Source organism: Oratosquilla oratoria, chromosome 18 (genome assembly GCF_046742065.1).
Source record: "Oratosquilla oratoria isolate Oo_2021 chromosome 18, ASM4674206v1, whole genome shotgun sequence".
NCBI classification, from domain to species: Eukaryota; Metazoa; Arthropoda; class Malacostraca; order Stomatopoda; family Squillidae; genus Oratosquilla; species Oratosquilla oratoria.
In genome coordinates this window covers 55732011-55753734 of record NC_134794.1, presented here as the reverse complement: position 1 = coordinate 55753734, position 21724 = coordinate 55732011, and the positions used below count along the sequence as shown (strand labels likewise).

Below are 21724 nucleotides of genomic sequence, written 5' to 3'. Positions count from 1 at the left end.
ACAACAAAAGTTGTAGGGAGTTAAAAGACAAAAGAGACAAAGCCTGGACCAGATGGAAAAAAGACAGAAGACCTGAAAAATGGAAAATATATACCGGTTATAGAAATGAATATGTACAAACGTGCAGAGAGGAAAAGAGAAAATATGAAAAAGACGTCATAGAAAAATGTAAAGATCAACCAAAACTATTCTACAGATTTGTAAACAATAAACTGAAAAACAAACAGGACTTGGAGAAATTAAGACAAGGGGGAGTTGAATACACTGAGGAAATGGAAATGGCGGAAATTATGAACAAACATTTTAAATCAGTGTATACAAGGGAGAACATACAACCTGAAGAGATTGAATGGAAAGAGAAAGTCCCCCCTATAGAAAAAATAGAAGTATCAAAGAATGAAATATTGATACACTTGAGTAATCTTGATGTCAGAAAATCACATGGACCAGATGAAATAGCAAACTGGATTCTGAAAGAATGCAGGAATGAACTGGCAGACAAAATACATAGCATAATAAGCAGTTTCTTGAAAGAAGGAAAAGTTCCAGAAGATTGGAAAAAAGCAAATATAGTACCTATATATAAAGGAGGAAATAAAGAAGAACCTACCAACTATAGACCAGTCTCTCTAACAAGTACAATAGCAAAAATTTGTGAAAGAATTATCAAAAGTAGATGGGTAAAATACTTGGAAAAAAACAACGTACTAAATCCAAGGCAATTTGGATTCAGACAAGGACGATCATGCGTCACCAATTTAATATGTTTCTATTCAAGGCTAATAGATATAATACAAGAAAGAGATGGATGGGCTGATTGTGCATTTCTAGACCTAAAAAAAGCTTTTGACAAAGTACCACATAAGAAGTTGCTTAAGAAACTAGAATCTGAAGGAGGAATACAAGGTAAATTACTAAATTGGATGGAAGACTTTTTGCAAGAAAGAAAAATGAGAGTAGTGATAAGAAACCAGCACTCAAAATGGAATGAAGTAATAAGCGGTGTCCCGCAGGGAACAGTCCTGGCCCCAATAATGTTTGCTATATATATTAATGATATGGATGAAGGAATTGAAAGCTATATGAGCTTCTTTGCAGATGATGCAAAACTACTGAAAAGAGTGAAAACTGAAGAAGATTGTGAATCACTACAGGGAGATCTAAATAAAGTACAGGAATGGAGTAGGAAGTGGGAGATGGAGTTCAATACAAAAAAGTGTAGTATAATGGAATTTGGAAAAAGCAAAAACAGAATAACAGGAGCATATAATTTGGGAGAAGAAGGAATAAGAAAAGTAGAAAATGAGAAGGACCTGGGAGTCATTGTTATGAATAATATGTCACCTGAGAAACATATAAATTAGATTTTTGGAGAAACTTATAATTTAATAAGAACAATCAAAGTGGCATTTACATACCTGGATGAAGAAATGGTGAGGAAAATCCTAATCACCCTGATAAGACCAAGATTAGAATATGCAGCAACAATATGGGCACCAAGTACAAAAAAATGTATAAAAAAACTTGAAAGAATACAAAGAGCAATTACAAAACTGGCACCAACACTCTCAAAACTATCATATGAAGAGAGACTACAAAAACTTGAACTACAGACACTAGAGCAAAGAGAGAGAGGAGATTTGATAGCTATTTACAGAATCATGAAAGGCATAGAAATTACTGATAGAGAGAATCTGATAAAATGGGATGACAGAAATACAAGAGGACACGGAAAGAAAATAAAAAAAGACAGCTATAGAAGAGATCTGAAAAAGAACAGCTTTCCACACAGAGTAATAGACAGTTGGAACAAGTTAGATGAGAAAGTGGTGTGTGCAAAAACAATACATGAATTTAAAAATTGTTTAGATAAAATGAGAAATGAAGACGGGACCCCACGAGCATAGCTCCCCTTCCCGTAAAATACAACTAGGTAAATACAACTAGGTAAATACACACACACACACACTTCAGCGAATGGACGGCTTGGATGACGCTCTGAAGAAAACTGAAGTCTGTGGATCCCAACGCAAAGAGAAGTGCCTAGTGTTTTTGCAGGGTGGGGGGGAAATTGCTTGTGGAGTAGTGGGAAAGTAGGGAAAGAGGAAAAGGGGAGGGATTACTGAGGGAAATGGAAGGAAATGAGGAGGGAGTAGACTTGGCCCAGCCAGACAAGCGAAAGGTAAACAAAAGACTGAGTGAGGATGAAATGTCTAATAAGAATGTAAAGATTAGAAGTATAGAGAGGAGCAATACAGTAGAAAGTGACGAGAATATTTTCCAGGGATTTAAAGAGAGTGGGGGGGACACAACCCCCCCTCCCCCCCGACTGACAAGACTAGAGAAGAGAGTTGATAAGGTGATCGAGGACTTGGAACGTAGGTTAGGTCATGTTGACACCATTTTCCAGAGAATTGAAAGGTTGGAACAACTGGAAAAGGCTAACAGAAACTTAACTGATGAAATAGAGGAACTAAAAAGACAGTTAAGAGAGGTAAAGGAGGAGAATGAGGAAATTGAAGAAGAATAGTAAAGAAAACAGAGAGAAAATAGCTAAAGAAGCTAAAAATTGGAGAACAACCCAAGAAGGGAAATAAGATTTCATTCACTGACATAGTCAAACAGCAATTGAAAGAACATACTGAAGACTCAGTTATTAAAGTGATGAGACAGAAGGAGAATATAGTAAGGGATTTAGCAGACAAAAAGAAATGTATAATTATATTAGGAATGGAAGAGAAACACAACCCAGATAGAACCACAAGAATCAAGGAGGAAAATGAAAGAGTAAGCCAGTTTACTAAAATCAGTCCAGGAAGATGAACCAGAAATTATAAAGGAAATCGAAGAAAAATTTCAGACTCGGAAAGTATAGCACAGACAAGACCAGACCAATTAAGATTAAATTCAAGTCACAAACAACGGCAGAGAATATTCTATCCAAAACAGGGAAACTAGCAACAAATGAACAACACAAAAAGATATGGATAAAAAGAGAAATGAATAAAGAGGAAAGAGAGGAAGAAAAGCAGAAAAGACTGGAAGCTAAGACAAAAAACGAGGAAAGAACGGAGTCAGAGAAAGAGAGATTCTATTGGAGAGTAGTGAACATGAAACTAAGGAAGTTCGACATACAAAAGAAAAACATAAGGGAAACAGAGAACACAATGGAAGTGGCAGAAAACTAAGAGCGTCTTACACAAATATAGATGGATTAATAACAGGATTGAATGAGCTGAATGATTATTTGAAAGAAAAAGAACCGGACATAATGGGAATTGTAGAAACAAAATTAAAAGGCCCACTACCACCCAACAGTGTAGGACATGATGCATACAATTATTGGATTAGAAACAGAGAGAAAAAACAAGGGGGTGGAGTTATGTTCCTGACTAAGAAGGATATAAACGTGAAAGGTGTCATATATGGAAAGAATACAGTAGAGATGATTATGATAGAAGTGGAAGACAGAGATAAGAAGTGCAGAAAATTTGTGATCAATTATGTGCCTCCGAAAACAGCCTCATGGGAGGAGAGTGAATATAAAAGTATGCTAGAGGACACAAAGATAGCATTAACTAAAATAATGGAAGACGGAGGAAGAATAGTTATGATGGGCGACTTTAATTGCAAAGAAATCTGCTGGGAAGAAATGACAGTAAAGAGTGGTGATGACTCATGGGGAAATGCTCTACTTGAGATGATTACTGACCATTCAATGACACAATGGATACAAGAGAACACTAGGTATAGAAATGAAGAAGAACCATCGAGGCTAGACTTAATAATTACATCTGAACCTAGAATAGTGGACAAGATTGAATATAAAACACCAATAGGTAAAAGTGACCACATATTGATTGAACTGGAACTTAATGAAGAAAAATATATGAAAAGAAATGAACAATATAGAAAAGGAAGAATGATGTATGAAAAAACAAACTTTGATAAAATAAGAGAATTCTTCCAACAAGAAAACTGGGAAGAAATATACAAAGAAGAAACATCAGTGGAAGAGAAATGGAATATTTTGACAAAAAATTTACAAAAAAGGAGTGGAAAAGTATGTCCCAAGACAAAAACAAGAAAAAGAATATGTAAAATGCTGGTACAACAAAAGTTGTAGGGAGTTAAAAGACAAAAGAGACAAAGCCTGGACCAGATGGAAAAAAGACAGAAGACCTGAAAAATGGAAAATATATACTGGTTATAGAAATGAATATGTACAAAAGTGCAGAGAGGAAAAAAGAAAATATGAAAAAGATGTTATAGAAAAGTGTAAAGATCAACCAAAACTATTCTACAGATTTGTAAACAATAAACTGAAAAACAAACAAGACTTGGAGAAATTGAGACAAGGAGGAGTTGAATACACTGAGGAAATGGAAATGGCAGAAATTATGAACAAACATTTTAAATCAGTGTTTACAAGGGAAAATATACAACCTGAAGAGATTGAGTGGAAAGAAAAAGTCCCCCCTATGGAAGAAATAGAAGTAACAAAGAATGAAATATTGACACACTTGGGTAATTTTGATGTCAGAAAATCGCATGGGCCAGATGAAATAGCAAACTGGATTCTGAAAGAATGCAGGAATGAACTGGCAGACAAAATACATAGCATAATAAGCAGTTTCTTGAAAGAAGGAAAAGTTCCAGAAGATTGGAAAAAAGCAAATATAGTACCTATATATAAAGGAGGAAATAAAGAAGAACCTACCAACTATAGACCAGTCTCTCTAACAAGTACAATAGCAAAAATTTGTGAAAGAATTATCAAAAGTAGATGGGTAAAATACTTGGAAAAAAACAACGTACTAAATCCAAGGCAATTTGGATTCAGACAAGGACGGTCATGCGTCACCAATTTAATATGTTTCTATTCAAGGCTAATAGATATAATACAAGAAAGAGATGGATGGGCTGATTGTGCATTTCTAGACCTAAAAAAAACTTTTGACAAAGTACCACATAAGAAGTTGCTTAAGAAATTAGAATATGAAGGAGGAATACAAGGTAAATTGCTAAATTGGATGGAAGACTTTTTGCAAGAAAGAAAAATGAGAGTAGTGATAAGAGATCAGCACTCAAAATGGAATGAAGTAATAAGCGGTGTCCCGCAGGGAACAGTTCTGGCCCCAATAATGTTTGCTATATATATTAATGATATGGATGAAGGAATTGAAAGCTATATGAGCTTCTTTGCAGATGATGCAAAACTACTGAAAAGAGTGAAAAACTGAAGAAGATTGTGAATCACTACAGAGGGATCTAAATAAAGTACAAGAATGGAGTAGGAAGTGGGAGATGGAGTTCAATACAAAAAAGTGTAGTATAATGGAATTTGGAAAAAGCAAAAACAGAATAACAGGATCATATAATTTGGGAGAAGAAGGAATAAAAAAAGTAGAAAATGAGAAGGACCTGGGAGTCATTGTTATGAATAATATGTCACCTGAGAAACATATAAATAAGATTTTTGGAGAAACTTATAATTTAATAAGAACAATCAAAGTGGCATTTACATACCTGGATGAAGAAATGGTGAGGAAAATCCTAATCACCCTGATAAGACCAAGATTAGAATATGCAGCAACGATATGGTCACCAAGTACAAAAAAATGTATAAAAAAACTTGAAAGAATACAAAGAACAATCACAAAACTGGCACCAACACTCTCAAAACTATCATATGAAGAGAGACTACAAAAACTTAAACTACAGACACTAGAGCAAAGAAGAGAGAGAGGAGATTTGATAGCTATTTACAGAATCATGAAAGGCATAGAAATTACTGATAGAGAGAATCTGATAAAATGGGATGACAGAAATACAAGAGGACACGGAAAGAAAATAAAAAAAGACAGCTATAGAAGAGATTTGAAAAAGAACAGCTTTCCTCACAGAGTAATAGACAGTTGGAACAAGTTAGATGAGAAAGTGGTGTGTGCAAAAACAATACATGAATTTAAAAATAGTTTAGATAAAATGAGATATGAAGACGGGACCCCACGAGCATAGCTCCCCTTCCCGTAAAATACAACTAGGTAAATACAACTAGGTAAATACACACACACACATATATATATATATATATATATATATATCTATATATATATATATATATATATATATACATATATATATATATATGTATATATATGTATATATATATGGTTATGCATATTTTTCCGTAAACATGCGTAAATTCCTGAAATGGCTTAAATTATGTAGTAAAGCTGGAGCCATACATGCATTTAATGCAATTTATAAAAAAGTGGAAAATAAGAGACAATCTCACCAACGTAATTCCCTTCTTGCATTGTGTTAATGTACAAACAGAACAGCAATTACAAATACAACATCCTATGTAATGTGGTGAAACTATCGACATTTCTTTGAATAAGTCAATAGTCAGCATGTTAGTGATACATAACAGAAAAAAAAAATGTCGAGATCCACTTACTTGAAAAATCTATGCCCAAACAAATAATGATTTTTTATTGAGATAATTGCACAGTAGAACGTCATTCGGTCAACATTTCTCAGTAATCAAAACGTCTCATGACGAGGCACCAAAGTCGAAAGCAGAAAGAAGAGTAAGTGTATTGTTTTGCCTGGTTTTACAAATAGGAATGGGAGAGTGATGATAAATCGCATCGGCATTTATTTTGGGATCAGTTTCGCTTATTTATTCAATATATTTTTAATTAAAAGAATCAGAAGAAAATGTCGGAAACGAATAGCAGCAGCGTTAGTCTTTAAGTAAAAACATGTTTCGCACTTAATTGAAAGGCAGAATATATATTTTCAGACGGCAATCCGTGTTACCTCTTACGTAGAGTTATTTTTCATATTGAAGGTCATTCAGAAGCAAATAGTCGGAGACAATGTCCTTATTTGAATTTATGGTGCGATCGAAACCGAACCAATACTTGTTACATTACACTTCACAGGGTTAGAAGACGAACGGAATTTGTAATCATCAGAATTGTGGATGACATTATTTTCATTACAGAAATGATAAAATATTTAAAATATATGCTAGACATCTGAACAGGGTTAGGCTAAAGGATATTTGGAAGACAGAAATTGAAATCAATGTAATTTCAACTCTATAGTTCAAATATCCATGCTTGTCCTAATGGACTGTCACTGTGGACGTACGATGACTTTCCGTAGTAATTCTCGCGTGGGAACTTAAATTCTTGTGGGCACTTACCAAAGGCTATAGTGATACTAAAACGTAAAATTACCCACATTTTCATTTGCACGTCAATTAGCTATAGATAACTAAATTTACGAGTGGAGGTTAGTTCATACAGTAGCCGATAGATGGCAACGGCTCGTATATCTTTAGCTTTTCTTCAATAATAAAATTGATCCGGCCACTTCGAGTTTGTTTTACACCTGCTAGATGCAATGTAAATATCCTGGTTAAACTTGACAGTCTAGCCGCATCCGTTACCAAAATTGACAAGAATTCGCCCCAACTCCAATTATCCAATACACTCGTTGGGGGTATTTTTTTTTTAACGTGCACACCTGTTATAGGTTGGCTAAATACAATGCTACAACGCAGTACGTAAATATATTATACCTGATGTTACGATACCATCACAAACCTACATGATGCATGAGGATATTAGATATTAATTTTGTAAATTATAATATATCAACGTAATATACATTTTTCTTGGCGGAAATCAACAACAAAATGTTGCTAAAAGCTATACACAAACGAACGTAGCCGCTACGACTGAGACGCCATCCTTGTTTCGAAAAATTCGGAGGTCGAAGACGACAACGGCGACCCTGATGACCTCTAGAATTAATGGTACCGCATTACTAAATAAAGGTTAGGTAGACAAATTTATCACACTCTAATTTCTTCGACCTCCGCATCTACAAAAAAAAAAAAAAAAAAAAAAATGGCGTCTCAAGCAGTCGTAGTGGCTACGTTCGTTTGTGTATAGCTTTTAGCAACTTTCCGCTATTGATTTCTGCCAAGAAAAACTTATGTTACGTTGATGTATTATAATTTACAAAATTAACATTATTATCATTGTTATTATTATTATTATTATTATTATTATTATTATTATTGTTATCATCATCATTATTATTATTATTATTATTATCATTATTATTATCATTATTATTATTATTATTGCTGTATCGCGTAGGTGCGCACTTATAACAATTTACCCATGTTAGTTTTAATCTCTACCACCAGGGGCACAATTTTCCTAGCTACCCCAGTCAAACCAATCAAGGAAATGAGGAAATCATGCATAGGAAATCTGCATCCAAATATTTGTGACTTTCTAACCTTCACTAGGTCAATTAAGAATTAAGTCAAAAATAGGATTTTTTTTGCTATGTTGTCTGTATCCATTGTGACTACAATCATATTGATATGTGCCCATTTGAATTATTTATATAAATTTAAAAATTAATCAAAAAAATATACTGAAATTATCATTAACTTTATATTTAAGATCCTCCCCAAAGGGCGTAATCTTACAATTGTGAACCAGTTGAATTTTCTCCACCCTTTCCCCAATCAGATTCGTTGTTACAAGTCTTTTTGCAATAATGTTTACTTAAGCAAACTTGAATATCTCACTTAAGTCACAAAATTCTTAAATCTGCAATGGAATTGGGCCCCTGGCCATTGTTTATAAACACACAGCAGAGAGCGAACTTATGCAACTTACTTACTTGCCAGCTGTGTTGTTTATAAACATTTAAACCATAGTAGTATCGTATGGCTTTCTTACACCTCCAACTTTGTATTTGCTAGCCAGTCTATGAATGTTTGATTTGCTTCATAGATAGTCTGGTAACCCCCTAGCACTGCTGTGATTGGGCAGTGCAGTACGAGATGGTCTGTATCTTGGGGTGAATTATGACAAGATGGGCACATTGGGGAGTCTTTGTAGCCCCAGCGATGCAGGTTAACGGCTGTTTTGCCTTGTTGTGATATCAGCCTGTTGGCTTGTGTCCATTCTCTTCTGGTTAGGTTGGAAAATCCAGGTAGTAATTCGGTTGGGTCTGTTACTAAGTTTCCCCCAGTGGGTAGTTTCCTTGTCCATTCTTCTCGCCAGGCTTCTTTTAGGTTGAAATTTTCGTTTTTTGTTTTAAAGAAAGGTTTTCTTGATTTTAGCCTCGTTATTATTGGGGCCTCCTCCATTATTTGTTTGAGGGGTATATCTGCTGGAAGGTTGTCTATGCGTTGGTGTTGTTTTTGTATGGCATCCTCGCGTCGTATATTTGGTGGTGCTATGCCACTCATCGTTGAAGGCCAAATGAGTGGTGTTGGTTTAATGGCCCCTGATATTATCCGCATGGTTGCATGGAGTTTATTGTCAATTTTATTTGTGTGTGCACTCTGAGCCCACACTGGTGCCCCATATTCTGCTACACTGTAGCACAGGGCAAGTGCTGCGGTTTTAAGCACTGTTTGTTTTGCTCCGGACATAGACTCGATCTATCTCCCGGATACACTGTTTGTTTTGCTCCGGACATAGACTCGATCTATCTCCCGGATACACACCTCCACAATCATTTAAACCATAATATATCACTCATCTTCTACCCCTCTTTCTACCAGCTCATCTTCCAGCTTCTTACAGGGCATCCTATCCAGTAATCTTGAATAATAATAGAAAGGAATATAGAACATGTGGGCATTACAACTACACATACCAAACAAGCACCAACATATTTAAGTGCTCGTTCTTCTCCCACTGCATCCAAGAGTGGAATAATGTCACATCTTTTGTAATCAGTAGTCCCATCCTTGATACAAAATAGTATCACCTATCACTTCCTCCTCCTCCTCAGTACTAATTCCAATCCTGACCCTAATTCTGGTCCCACCCTTATCCTAAACCTATTCCTTGTCCAAATCCTATCCTCAACCCTTCCCCTCTCCACACCTGCACATTATGTTGCCCATGGGTTCCCAAGAAGAAACGGGAAGAAGATAAATAGGGTGAGACTGGAGTGAAAAAATATAGAGGAGATAAAGGTTTCATTCAAAGGTACCCTTCCACCAGATGAGGATGAGGGCCATGGTTTTATTCCCAGGAATCATGGGGCACAACTGGTTATCCAGGCTGCTTGAGTACATAGGGTAAGGAATTGCAGATTTGGTTGAAGAAAAAAAGCTTGTAGTGTTCACAGAAGTGAGCTTAAGCTGAGTGCTGGGAATGCAAAGCTGTTACCTTCACCCTTAGTGATCAGGCAACCCAGGTATGAGGCAGTAGCCAGTAGTAATTAGGTATTATTGGAACTTGTGTTTTGTATCTTTATTTATATGTTGCAATGTGATGGGTCTCAATCTGAATCTTTTCATTTTCAGATTTCATTGTTATTTGGCAAGATGAATTTTCCAAGCTATCAGAAACTGGATAGTGCAGGAAACCAGTGCTCAGCAGCCTTAACACCTCTACAGAACATTGTTGAAATTCAAGGGGGACCAGAAGGGCAGTTGGCTAAGTACCTTGCACTGGTTTCATCAAGTGATGTGACAGCTACTTCCTGGACTACCCGCAAAGATATGTATGTTGTCTGTCTCACTGCTTAGTTCTTGTATATGTGTCATGTAGGGCACAGGTACAGTAGGTGTTCTTGGTAGGTCACTTTTAGAAAATATGTTAGCAGTGTCATATAACCCAGATGTTGCAGCACCATAAACCTCAAATCAATCAATCACTGGATGCTGCCAGTTATATGGGAGCTTTGGGGCTCCTGCAAGAGATTTCTGGGTCAATAGATTGATTGAAACCATGAGAAGGTAGCAGGTAGAAGTGAAATAGAATTAATAATATTTTCTTCTCTATACACTGAATAAAAATAATTTTTTTTCCCATATCCAGCATATCTAATATAGAATTTACTCTTTGTTCAGCACTGAAACCCCTGGACCTGAGCTGAGAGTACAAAGCACCTCTTTATTCTCCACTCCTGGGACAGATTCTACCATTGCCCATGGCATGCATTCTATATTCAGCAGAAATACATTGATGACTCCCCATTCAGCTCACAAACTTTTGAACACCAGTTCCACCACTATAGATAATAACAGGCAAGCCAAGTTTCCAAGATTGGAACATCAAAGTACAAGTTCTACAGACAGTGCTAGAATTCTTAGAACACAAAATCAATCTAGAAATAATTCCGTGGTAAGGAAGATACACGATATATCTGAGAGCAGTTCATCAGATAAGAACCTTGTTAGAAGTTCTGAAAGGAAAGATATCATTGTGGAGGATCAAAGTATTGATGGGGAAGAAATGGACAATCAGACTTGGACCAAGTCGGAAGAAGCAGATACAATGGTTAGCTTCTCTTGAAACTGAAGTATATAGGTAATGGGGTCATGGAGGATGTAAAACAATTCTTGCACCTTTGAAGAATAAAGATTATACATCTTAAATATATATATTTTTCAGGTTATTTTGAGTGTGCACTGGGGTCAAAAGAAGCTTGGTGCAGCATTTTATGATATCCAGACAGCACAGGTAAAATTTGATGGCATTACTTTGTTTTCACAAATTTATTCTCTTGACAGGGTAATCTGTCTATAAACCAAGGAATTCTTCCTTATATGGGAGGTAGCCAGTCAAGGCATGCACTCACTCCCTATCTATCTATTCTGTATACTAAGAGCTTTTTCCCCCCTTATAAGGGAGGTAGCTAATTCAGATGCATGTACCTATTCCCACCCACTTTGCTCCCCTTCACCACCCTTTCCACCCCTCCCATCGCAGGTCCTCATGGATGATGGGTCATTTCTGCATTCGCCAACTGCCTTGTGTCAAATGCAATGCAGCAAGACACAGCACATCCACAGCAAGGCTGCTTCACTTAATCAGTGACCTCCCTCTCCATTCCCTCATGGAGAAATAGAAGAGACAGGGAGAAATCCCTTTGGGCTGCGTCACACATAAGCACCTCCTATCCCCCATCCCTCCCTTCCTTACATAACAGTATCATCCATACACAGTCATTTTCCACTCATCCCTATCTCCTGCCTTCTCTCTTCCTTCCTCAACAGACATTTCCCTCTTGCTCAACATCCCCTTCACATCCATCCATCTCATCCTTGGTCATCCCTTCAAGTTCACTTCCTCTACCTGCACCTTCCACACCTCTTTTACTAATCTTTCATCACTCAATCTTTCCATGTGTCCAAACCATCCCAATAATCTTTCATCAGCCCTATCTGCCATCTCCTTTCCACTCCCACTCTCCTCCTCATCTCCGTGTTTCTTGCTCTAACCCTTACTATACTTCTCACACACTTCATCTCAAACACATTTAAACTTTTCCACTTTGGTTCTCTTAGATTCCAAGTCTACCCCACACAATGCCGTCAGCACAATCACCCCTACATACAATCTCTTCTTTGCATCCATTCCTTCTGTTATACTTCCCCCACTCTTAATACTGTCCGGTACCACATCTCTTAATGTTCATTTTTTTTTTTTGCCAAACCATGTGGTGGGGAGAAGAATACTGCCACTGAGTGTTCCTATTTGAATCATAAAAGGCAACAAAAATGGGATGGAATAGGATTAGGCATCCTACTCTCTGTAGCCCCAAAGGGATCATTCCTAAAAAAAGCAAAGGCATAAGAGGGTCTGGGAGGAGCTTTCCAACCAGAACCCTAAGGTTTGGGTCTTTTAATGTGTGTGGATGTGGTGTAGATGAGAGTAAAAGGGAAGAGATAGGCAGTATGTTTGTAAGAAGATAGATGTGTTGGCACTCAGTGAAACTAAGTTGAAAGGGAGGGGCAAGTTTAAGTTTGGGAGTGTGTCAAGAGTGAGGAGAGAATGAGGGAGAGAAGTGATGGTTATACTAGTAAGTGAAGAGATAGGTAAATGTGTGGTGAAATAGAAGGAGGTTTCTGCAAGGTTAATGTGGATGAAGATGAAACTGGGAAGGGAGATGTGGGATTTTGTATGTGAATATGGGCCTGGCAGTGAGAAGAGTGTAGAGAAAAGGGAGGCTTTTTGGATAGATTTAAATGAGGCATAGAGGGTTTAGGGAGAAATGTCATTGTAGTGGTATTGGGAGAGCTTAATGCTAGGGTAGGAAATGAACCAATAGACGAAGATAAGATTGTGTAGAAGGGAGAGCCATGACTCCAACTGTTGTGCTATTTTGAAAAAAGAAAAATCACATTAATGAATGCTATACGACACTTATTTTCATTATTTTATTTAGAATTCCAATTATATAATGGTGAATACCATCATCTATACAGACTATATTATCTTTCAGAATTTCAGAATACCAAATTACCAATAGTGTATAATTATTGATATACATCTATATATATATATATATATATATATATATATATATATATATATATATATATATATATATGTATATATTTGAATTTTGAACACTGTACTGAGTAATACCCTCATATCCTCATTTTCAAACTGGATGTGGATGTTACTTGTGTTACCAAAGTGGATACAGATGTTGCTTACAATGCCAATGCAGATTTTTAAAAAGTGCAGATATAATATACTTCTCTAATCCACATTCGGCCCCTTTCACTTATATGGCAACCCTCCCTCCTCGTCCCCTCATAGGGGAAAATAGAGAAGATGGGAAGAAATCCCTTCATGCTGCATCAAAATATAATCCATACACAGCCATTCTCCTTTCCCTGCTCAACAGACATTCCCCTCTTGCTCAAAGCCCCCTACACCTTATCCACCCATCTCATTTTTGGTCATCCCCTCAAGTTTACTCCATCCATCTCAGTTTTCCACAACTCTTTTTAATCCTTCATTCATTCTTTTCACATGCCCAAACCATCCCAATAATCTTTCATTAGCTCTATCCTCCAGCTCCATCCACCCTTGCTCTACTCCTCACCTCCTCAATTCTCACTCTATCCAATCTTGTAACCCTTACCATTTCTCTGACACTTCATCTTAAATACATTTAAACTTCTTACCTTTGCCTCTTAAATTCCAAGTTTTGGATGAAAAAATCAATAGAAACCCATTTTATTGTAACCAAAGGGTTATAATAAAAGAATTCTAATCTGTTATCAGTCTTTTCTGGATGTCTGGATGATTTTATTTAGCATTGGGATTAGCCTTTATTTCTGATTGTTGTCTTGTGAGAGGGGACAACAGAGAGAACTGTCTCCCTGTTCCCATCTTCAAAACCTGTCCATTACTTTCACATTGATGCGGAGGCGCATCCCAGAAGGATTGGTGTTCATTCTTTTCAGTGTACTCAAGATGTCTGTCAGCTTCAACAATTTTTCCTTCACTTTTACACTAACACTATGGGAGTACTTCTTTGTTGTTCCTTGTCATGGACCTGGCATGGTTTTGGTCAACTGTCCTGATGTGACCAAGATAATCCTATCAATTCATGCTCCATGTGCCTATTTACCATTTATATAGAATATTTCCTCTTTCACCAGGATGAAATAAAGGCAAAGTATGAAAATATCTTTGTACTTGCTTTTTGGATTCTTTGAATTTTTCTTATATTCTTTTCGGTACTGGGTGACCGTAGTGCTGCTGTGTACTCCAGCCTTGGTTTTATCAATATGACTAATATTTTCTTTACCATTTCTTTGACCAAGTAAGTAAATGGCACTTTAATTGACCTCAGCAAGTTGTAAGTTTCTCTGACAATTTTGTTTATCAGGGGACAAGTCCTTTGTGATGATTACTCCTAAGTCATTTTCTTCACTATCTTCTCGCCATACATCTGAAACTCTCCACTGTGCTCCCCTGTCCACTCTACCTATGATTATCATTTTTTTTTTTCTGCCATTCTTCATATTTTTGTTGTTGTTTATTAATGACTGAATTGATCCATGCTCCTTTTTCCTTTATATGTGTGTGTTATATTAATAATATATTCTTTTATTGCAGTCTACTTCAACTCAGTGACTAACGGTTCTGAATTTTGTAGGTTTATATTATAGAAGACAGAACTGAGCATTCTCCAGATTTCCATGTACTGAAAAGTCTGTTCAGAGAGATAAGGCCAAGGTAAGTTAAAAAAAGATAAAGGTGATTAGAATAGCATCATAATATCAGTGTTTTTCATATATAGATATGCATGAAACTACAGTGATCAATTAATCAAACTGTTGCTCCAGTTCTCTCTTGTAGGAGAGACACAACCTGTAGGAAACTGGTCATGACCACAGAATTAGCTCATAATTTGTTCAGTGAAGAAATTTTGTTGCTTTCAGAAAGGGGTGGATGTAGGATAGTGCAATATAAGGTGCTCTATGTCCTTGGTGTAGTGGTTGCATCTAAGGGTGATTGGAGTTAAATGCCAGACTGATTATTTGTTGGTGCTCTTTTAATGTCTGGTTTTGACCTAAATAATTTTTTTGAGTGTGACAGGAGAAAAAGGCACTACACCAGTACCTTTGGTGCTGATGGTATATATGTATATATACACACATATGTATAAAATATATTAATATATATACAAATAGATATATATAAAAAACATATACATATATGTAAGTATATACTTATATATATATATATATATATATATATATTTATATATATACACACTTATAACACAACCTAAATGATCAAAACCATTGGAAATTAGACATAAATAGTTCTAAAGAGGTAGGTTTGATTCCTCCTTTTGTTAAGGAAAATTTCCTCCTTGGTGTAAACCTGTGGTCAATATTTGCCCTATTTGGAATGCCAAGAAGACTCACTGAGCAACTGAATTAAAAGGTAAATTTTTAGAACATATCAGTCGGCAAAATGATGCAGTAAGTATTTTTATGGACGGGTCAAGAACTACAGAAGGTGTAGGCTGCTCAGTGATAACCCTCCAGTCCTCTTATCAAAAAGAAATTATATTTTAAACATTCCACTTTCTCTCAGAACTGCTGACAGTTCTTAATGCCCTAATTTATATTCTTAACAGTCCTGCCAATAAGAAGTTGTGATTCATACAGGTTGTATGAGTATACTAATATTTCTAAGGGACATTTTTTGGAAAACTCTATTGTCTGAAATTCAAGACTGGCTAGTTCTTCTGGTCAACAGGAAGAAAGTAATAATCAAGTTTTGTTGGCTTCCCTCACATATAGGAATCCAAGGGAACAAGCTTGCAATCTGTTTCCTTTAGCAACCTGAATACTGTAATCATATCTCCTCTTTCTCTTCAATCTTTCAAAGTTGGTAGACCTAGTGCTTTTAGTCTCTCCTCACATGGTTTATCTGCCAGGCTGGAAACCAGTTTGTTTGCTGCCCTTTGTGTGTGTATTTACCTAGTTGTATTTTACGGGAAGGGGAGCTATGCTTGTGGTGTCCCGTCTTTATATCTCATTTTATCTAAACTATTTTTAAATTCATGTATTGTTTTTGCACACACCACTTTCTCATCTAACTTGTTCCAAATGTCTATTACTCTGTGAGGAAAGCTGTTCTTTTTCAGATCTCTTCTATAGCTGTCTTTCTTGATTTTCTTTCCGTGTCCTCTTGTATTTCTTTCATCCCATTTTATTAGATCCTCTCTATCAACAATTTCTATGCCCTTCATGATTCTGTAAATAGTTATCAAATCTCCTCTCTCTTCTCTGCATGGGTGTGTGTATGTGTTTTGTCTGAATAGGTGGGCCTGGTGGGGTGCAAACGTTGTGGACCGTGAAATCTTATTGTCAGTTCCCATTTTTTCTGATCACCCCTAGGATCTGAACTGAGGTCACTTACAGGAATACAAGAAAAAGAAGAGGTGGTATATTTGGAATAGTACAGGATGGATTCAAGATGAACAGCATAAATTAGGGATAGTGAAAGTTTAAAAGTAGCCCAGATTTTATCTTTGAGTGTAGATTTGTCTTGGATAATATAAGTAATGTTGCCTGTCTCTGGTCCATAGGGGTATCACAAAGGTCCCCAAAATGTTGACTCCAATGATTACAGTCAATACCCCAGTGCCCAATTTGATAGATGAAACATAATTGCCCCAAAAGGTAAATTGTGTCTTATTTTTATACTTATTAATTGACCAGGTGAGGTGAAGAGGAGATCAGGGGTGGAAAGGGAGCTGGCAAATAAGGCTGATGAAAGAATACTAGGATGGTTATGGCACATGGAAAGAGTGATTGAAAAAAAAAACTAGCTTAAAGAATGTGGAAGGCAGAGGTGGATGAAGTGAACTTAGGGGAAGACAGAGAATGAGATGGATGGAAGGGGGTGAAGGGGACTTGGGTAAAAGGGGAATGTCTGTTGAGTAGAGAAGGAAGAAGGCAAGAAGTATGTTTGAGTTAAGAATGATTGTGAGTGTACAGTGAATTGACATAGCCCAGAGGGCGTTCTCCTTGTCTTCTCCTACACATGAGGTGATGAGGAAGAAGGGTTGTCATATAAATGAAGTAAATGGGATAAACCAGATTTAGGTGTTGGGATCTACTGTGGAAGTGCTGTGTTGTACTTTATTGCCTCTGACTTGGGTAGTGGGTAGGGATGGCTCTTCATTCACAAGGAGCTAAGATGGGAGGGAAGCAAATGGGTGTGGGATGGATCAGGTTAGGTGTATGTTTTGGCTGGCCACCTTCTTCATAAAGGGGAAGAAGCCTTTTGGCATATACTCAGATTAATTGATCTTCAAAACTGGGGCAGTACACCTGCATAATATAATTATTGTCCTACATTTATCTTTACAGATGGCTTCTTCTTGATGGAAGGCAAAATGAATGCCTTCACACTGTGGTACGTGATCTTTGTGGTCTTCAGGCTAATCCAGAAGAACTTGACAATATGATAATTCAGTCATCAAGAAGACGTCAGTTTCATTTGCATGATGCCATGAACTCTGAGTCAGAGTATGGCGGGTGCAAACTGAGAATTTTGCCTGTGGCAGATTTTAGTAAGAATATTGTAGTGATTACTGTGTATATGTATATAAATATACATACATATTACATACACAAACTTTCAAACTGTCAACATCTCATTTGAGCTCTGTCGGCTGCCGAAGAAGATGAAGATTCTTTATAGTGCAAGGAAAACAGGAAGCCTAGTTTGTATTGAATGGGAGGGGGAGCAATTGTGGTTACCCAAAATGTTCTCTGCAGTAATAATTTGATTTGATAAAAGAAAATGCAGGAAAATAAAAATGATGATTTTGAGACGAATGTCAACTTGAAAGCAGAGCCATCAAGGGGTGCAACACTGAAGTACAGTGTAAACAGAGGACTTGAAACACCAGCAAGATTTAAACTGTATAATGAAGACTCCTTTTCCAGTTTTAGTAAGTACGAAAAAAGAAATATGAAAGGGGAATGAGTAATAATAGAAAATGGTGGGTGAACAAAGTCATTGAACTAAGAAAGGAGATTGTAGAATTAATGGAATGTGTAACTTAAACTAGCAACGGGATATCCGATCTGAAGAAATCAAACTCTGAACTTAGGAATGAACTTAAGATCATAGAAAATTATATAGAAGTAGTTAAATATGAAAATAAAAAAAAATGAAGATTACTGATAATACCAATAGTGAGAATAAAAAAAAAGGTAAATACAAAGGATTACAAAGGCGGAGCATGCCGACAGGAGACCTTTTGATCCATATCTAGGTCGGATGCAAAAAAAAAAAAAATAATAATAATAATAATAATAATAAATAAAAACTATAATAATGTAAATAACAAATAAAATACATAAATAAATGCATAGGTATAGTTAAAATAATAAACAAACAGGTAAATAGTAAATGATAATAAATTGACATATAACTAATAATAAATGAAAATCAGACAGACAAATTATAACAAAACAAAAACAAAAAATATAACATAAATCATAATCATTACAGCATCTTACTTAAGTATTTATCTAAATGATTCTTAAAGCTTCGAACTGAACTACATTGCACTACCTGTGCAGGAAGTTTATTCCATTCATTAACTACACGGTTGGCAAAGTTGTTTCTACCTACTTCCAAATTGAATCTATTTCCGGACAGTTTGAGACCATTGTTTCTTGTCTGATTCTCATTCAATGTGAAAATTTGGTCACTTTTGATGTTGTCAATTCCCTTTAAAATCTTAAAGACCTGTATCAAGTCACCTCTGAGTCTACGCTTTTTTAGGGAAAACAGATTCATGTGCTTAAGTCGATTTTCGTATGATTTATTTTTTATATTTGGAATCAGTTTTGTGGCTCGCCATTGTATTTTTTCCAGTCTGTCAATGTCTTTAATGAGATTCGGTGACCATACGGAAACAGCATATTCTAAATGTGGATGAACTAACGATTTATACAGCTTGTTAATGAGTGATGGACTTTTGAAATCAAAAGATCGCGCAATCAATCCCAAATCTTATTTGCTTTCTCAGAGGCTGAAATACACTGCTTGGATGATTTGAGGTCGATACTGATAATTACGCCGAGATCTTTTTCACTATCCACTTTTGTTAACGAATTTCCAAATAACTTGTAATTGTACTTACTGTTATTTTTACCTATGTGCATTACCTTGCATTTACTTGTGTTAAATTTCATTAGCCACTTTTCAGACCATTGCTGTAATTTATCTAAATCTTCTTGAATATCTAATTGGTTTGGGTGATCATTTGCCACTCCGCACAGTTTTGTATCATCAGCAAATTTGGAAACAGTAGATTTTAGTCCATGGTCTATATCATTTATATATACTATGAATAGAAGTGGCCCAAGAACGGAACCCTGAGGAACTCCACTTGCAACATTTTTCCATCCAGAAGTTTTTCCATTTAAAACAACTCTCTGTTTTCGACCTTTCAACCAATTACTAGTCCAAACTAATAGGCTACCACTTATTCCATGCAAAGCTAATTTAGTAAGTAGTCTTTCGTGTGGGACGGTATCAAAAGCTTTTGCAAAGTCTAGATATATTAAATCTATATTGTTTCTTTTGTCATAATTCGAGATAACTGCGTTGTAGAATTCGAGTAAGTTAGTCACGCAAGAACGTTTCCGTCTGAAACCATGCTGGCTATCATTTATCAAACGGTTACTTTCTAAATGATATTCGATAGCATCTCTGATGATAGTTTCCATTATTTTTCCTACGATTGAAGTCAAACTTATAGGCCTATAGTTATTTGGTTTCTTTTTGTCACCTTTTTTGAATATGGGAGTAACGTTAGCTAGCTTCCATTCTCTTGGGACATCTCCGGATATGATGGATTTCTTGAAAATAATTTCTAATGGAACAACAATCTCATTTTTCATTTCCTTTAAGATTCTTGGATGCCAACCGTCAGGCCCTGGTGTTTTATTAACTTTGAGTTTGTCTATACACCTTTTAATTTTTTCTTTTGTTATATTTACCGTAGTGAGTAAGTTTACCCCAGACTTTTTACAGGTTTCAGTTTGGAATTCACTTTGAGGTGTTTCGTTTACGAATACCGAGCTAAAATAATTGTTTAAGATATTACACATTCCTTTATTTGAATATTCAAGTTGACCGTCAGCAGATAATAGTGGACCAATGTGATTCCTAACAACCTTTTTATCTCTAATGTAACTATAGAATTCTTTGGGATTCTCTTTGGATTTATCAGCGATGTTCATTTCGTATTGTCGTTTTCTTTTTCTTATTGTCTTTTTTAAATCTCTCTGTATTGAAACATAACTTTCATAGTCATTAGGTGCACCCGAGCACTTATATTTCTTATAAGCCTGTCTCTTTTTAGCAATACTTTTTTCAGTTTCTTTGTCGAGCCACTTCGGGCGAGCCGGATTTGGGGGACGTCTGTCCTTAAAAGGAATGTAAGTTTGAATCATCTTAGTGAGCGTATTTTGAAATATTTCCCACATCTGATCTACAGGCCTTTCGTTTAATTTTGCCTCCCAATCTGTAAGCTGAAGCTCCTGACGTAGTCCTATGAACTGAGCTTTACTGAAATCGGGTATTTTAGAAGCACAAGTATCCATTCTAAAATTGTTTAGGAGTTTGAATCTAAGTTGTGATCGCTATTTGCAACAGATTCACCGACTTCTACATCAGTTACCATGCTTTCGTGGCTAGTGATCAAAAGATTGAGTAAGTTTCCATATCTTGTGGGCTCTTTTACATGCTGAATTAAGTAATTGTCACCAAGAAAATCAATCAAGCGACTACCTATATGGCCATGTTCAAGGGTCATCCAATCAATGCCAGTAAAATTGAAATCACCCATTATCAATAAATCCCGGTTGCAGAAACTAGACAGTTCTTGAAATAACAGTTTGTCGTCTGCTAATGATAATGTCTTTGGCCTATATATTACACCTATATTCATTTTTTGTCCATTTGTTTGGGTTAACTCAACCCACAAACTGTCATATGCATCCTGTTTCGCTTTCTTTAAAACACAAGCATGAACATTGTTTTTAACGTACAATAGAACACCCCCACCTTTCTTATGGTTTCTATCCTGATGAAAGTGTTTAAATCCCGCAATATTAAATTCAGCTTCGAACTCTGTACCATTTAACCATGTCTCAGTTATTCCTATCATATCGAGATTTTCGCTTTTGACATACGCCTGTATTTCTTGAAACTTGTTCCTAATACTACGAGCATTAAAGTACATGGTTTTAAGAAACTCGTGATTATTTCTTTTTGACACATTTTGAGTTTCAATATCATGTCTTATATTATCATTTTGTTTTTTATTTATGCATTGCTCTATATTATTATTATTTGGTCCT

The 21724-nt window shown here is 36.0% G+C and overlaps 1 protein-coding gene across 1 annotated transcript in view; it reads left to right on the top strand.

Moving 5' to 3' along the window:
- The first annotated feature begins 10100 nt into the window (after window positions 1-10100).
- The window catches only part of LOC143034876 (mutS protein homolog 5-like), a 43424-nt gene continuing 31800 nt past the window's right edge, over window positions 10101-21724 (top strand). The window contains exons 1-7 of the mRNA XM_076201220.1: window positions 10101-10141; window positions 10245-10260; window positions 10370-10569; window positions 10919-11348; window positions 11463-11531; window positions 14971-15050; window positions 17708-17910. Coding sequence (XP_076057335.1) covers window positions 10101-10141; window positions 10245-10260; window positions 10370-10569; window positions 10919-11348; window positions 11463-11531; window positions 14971-15050; window positions 17708-17910 — 1039 coding nt within the window. The remainder of the gene's footprint in view (window positions 10142-10244; window positions 10261-10369; window positions 10570-10918; window positions 11349-11462; window positions 11532-14970; window positions 15051-17707; window positions 17911-21724) is intronic.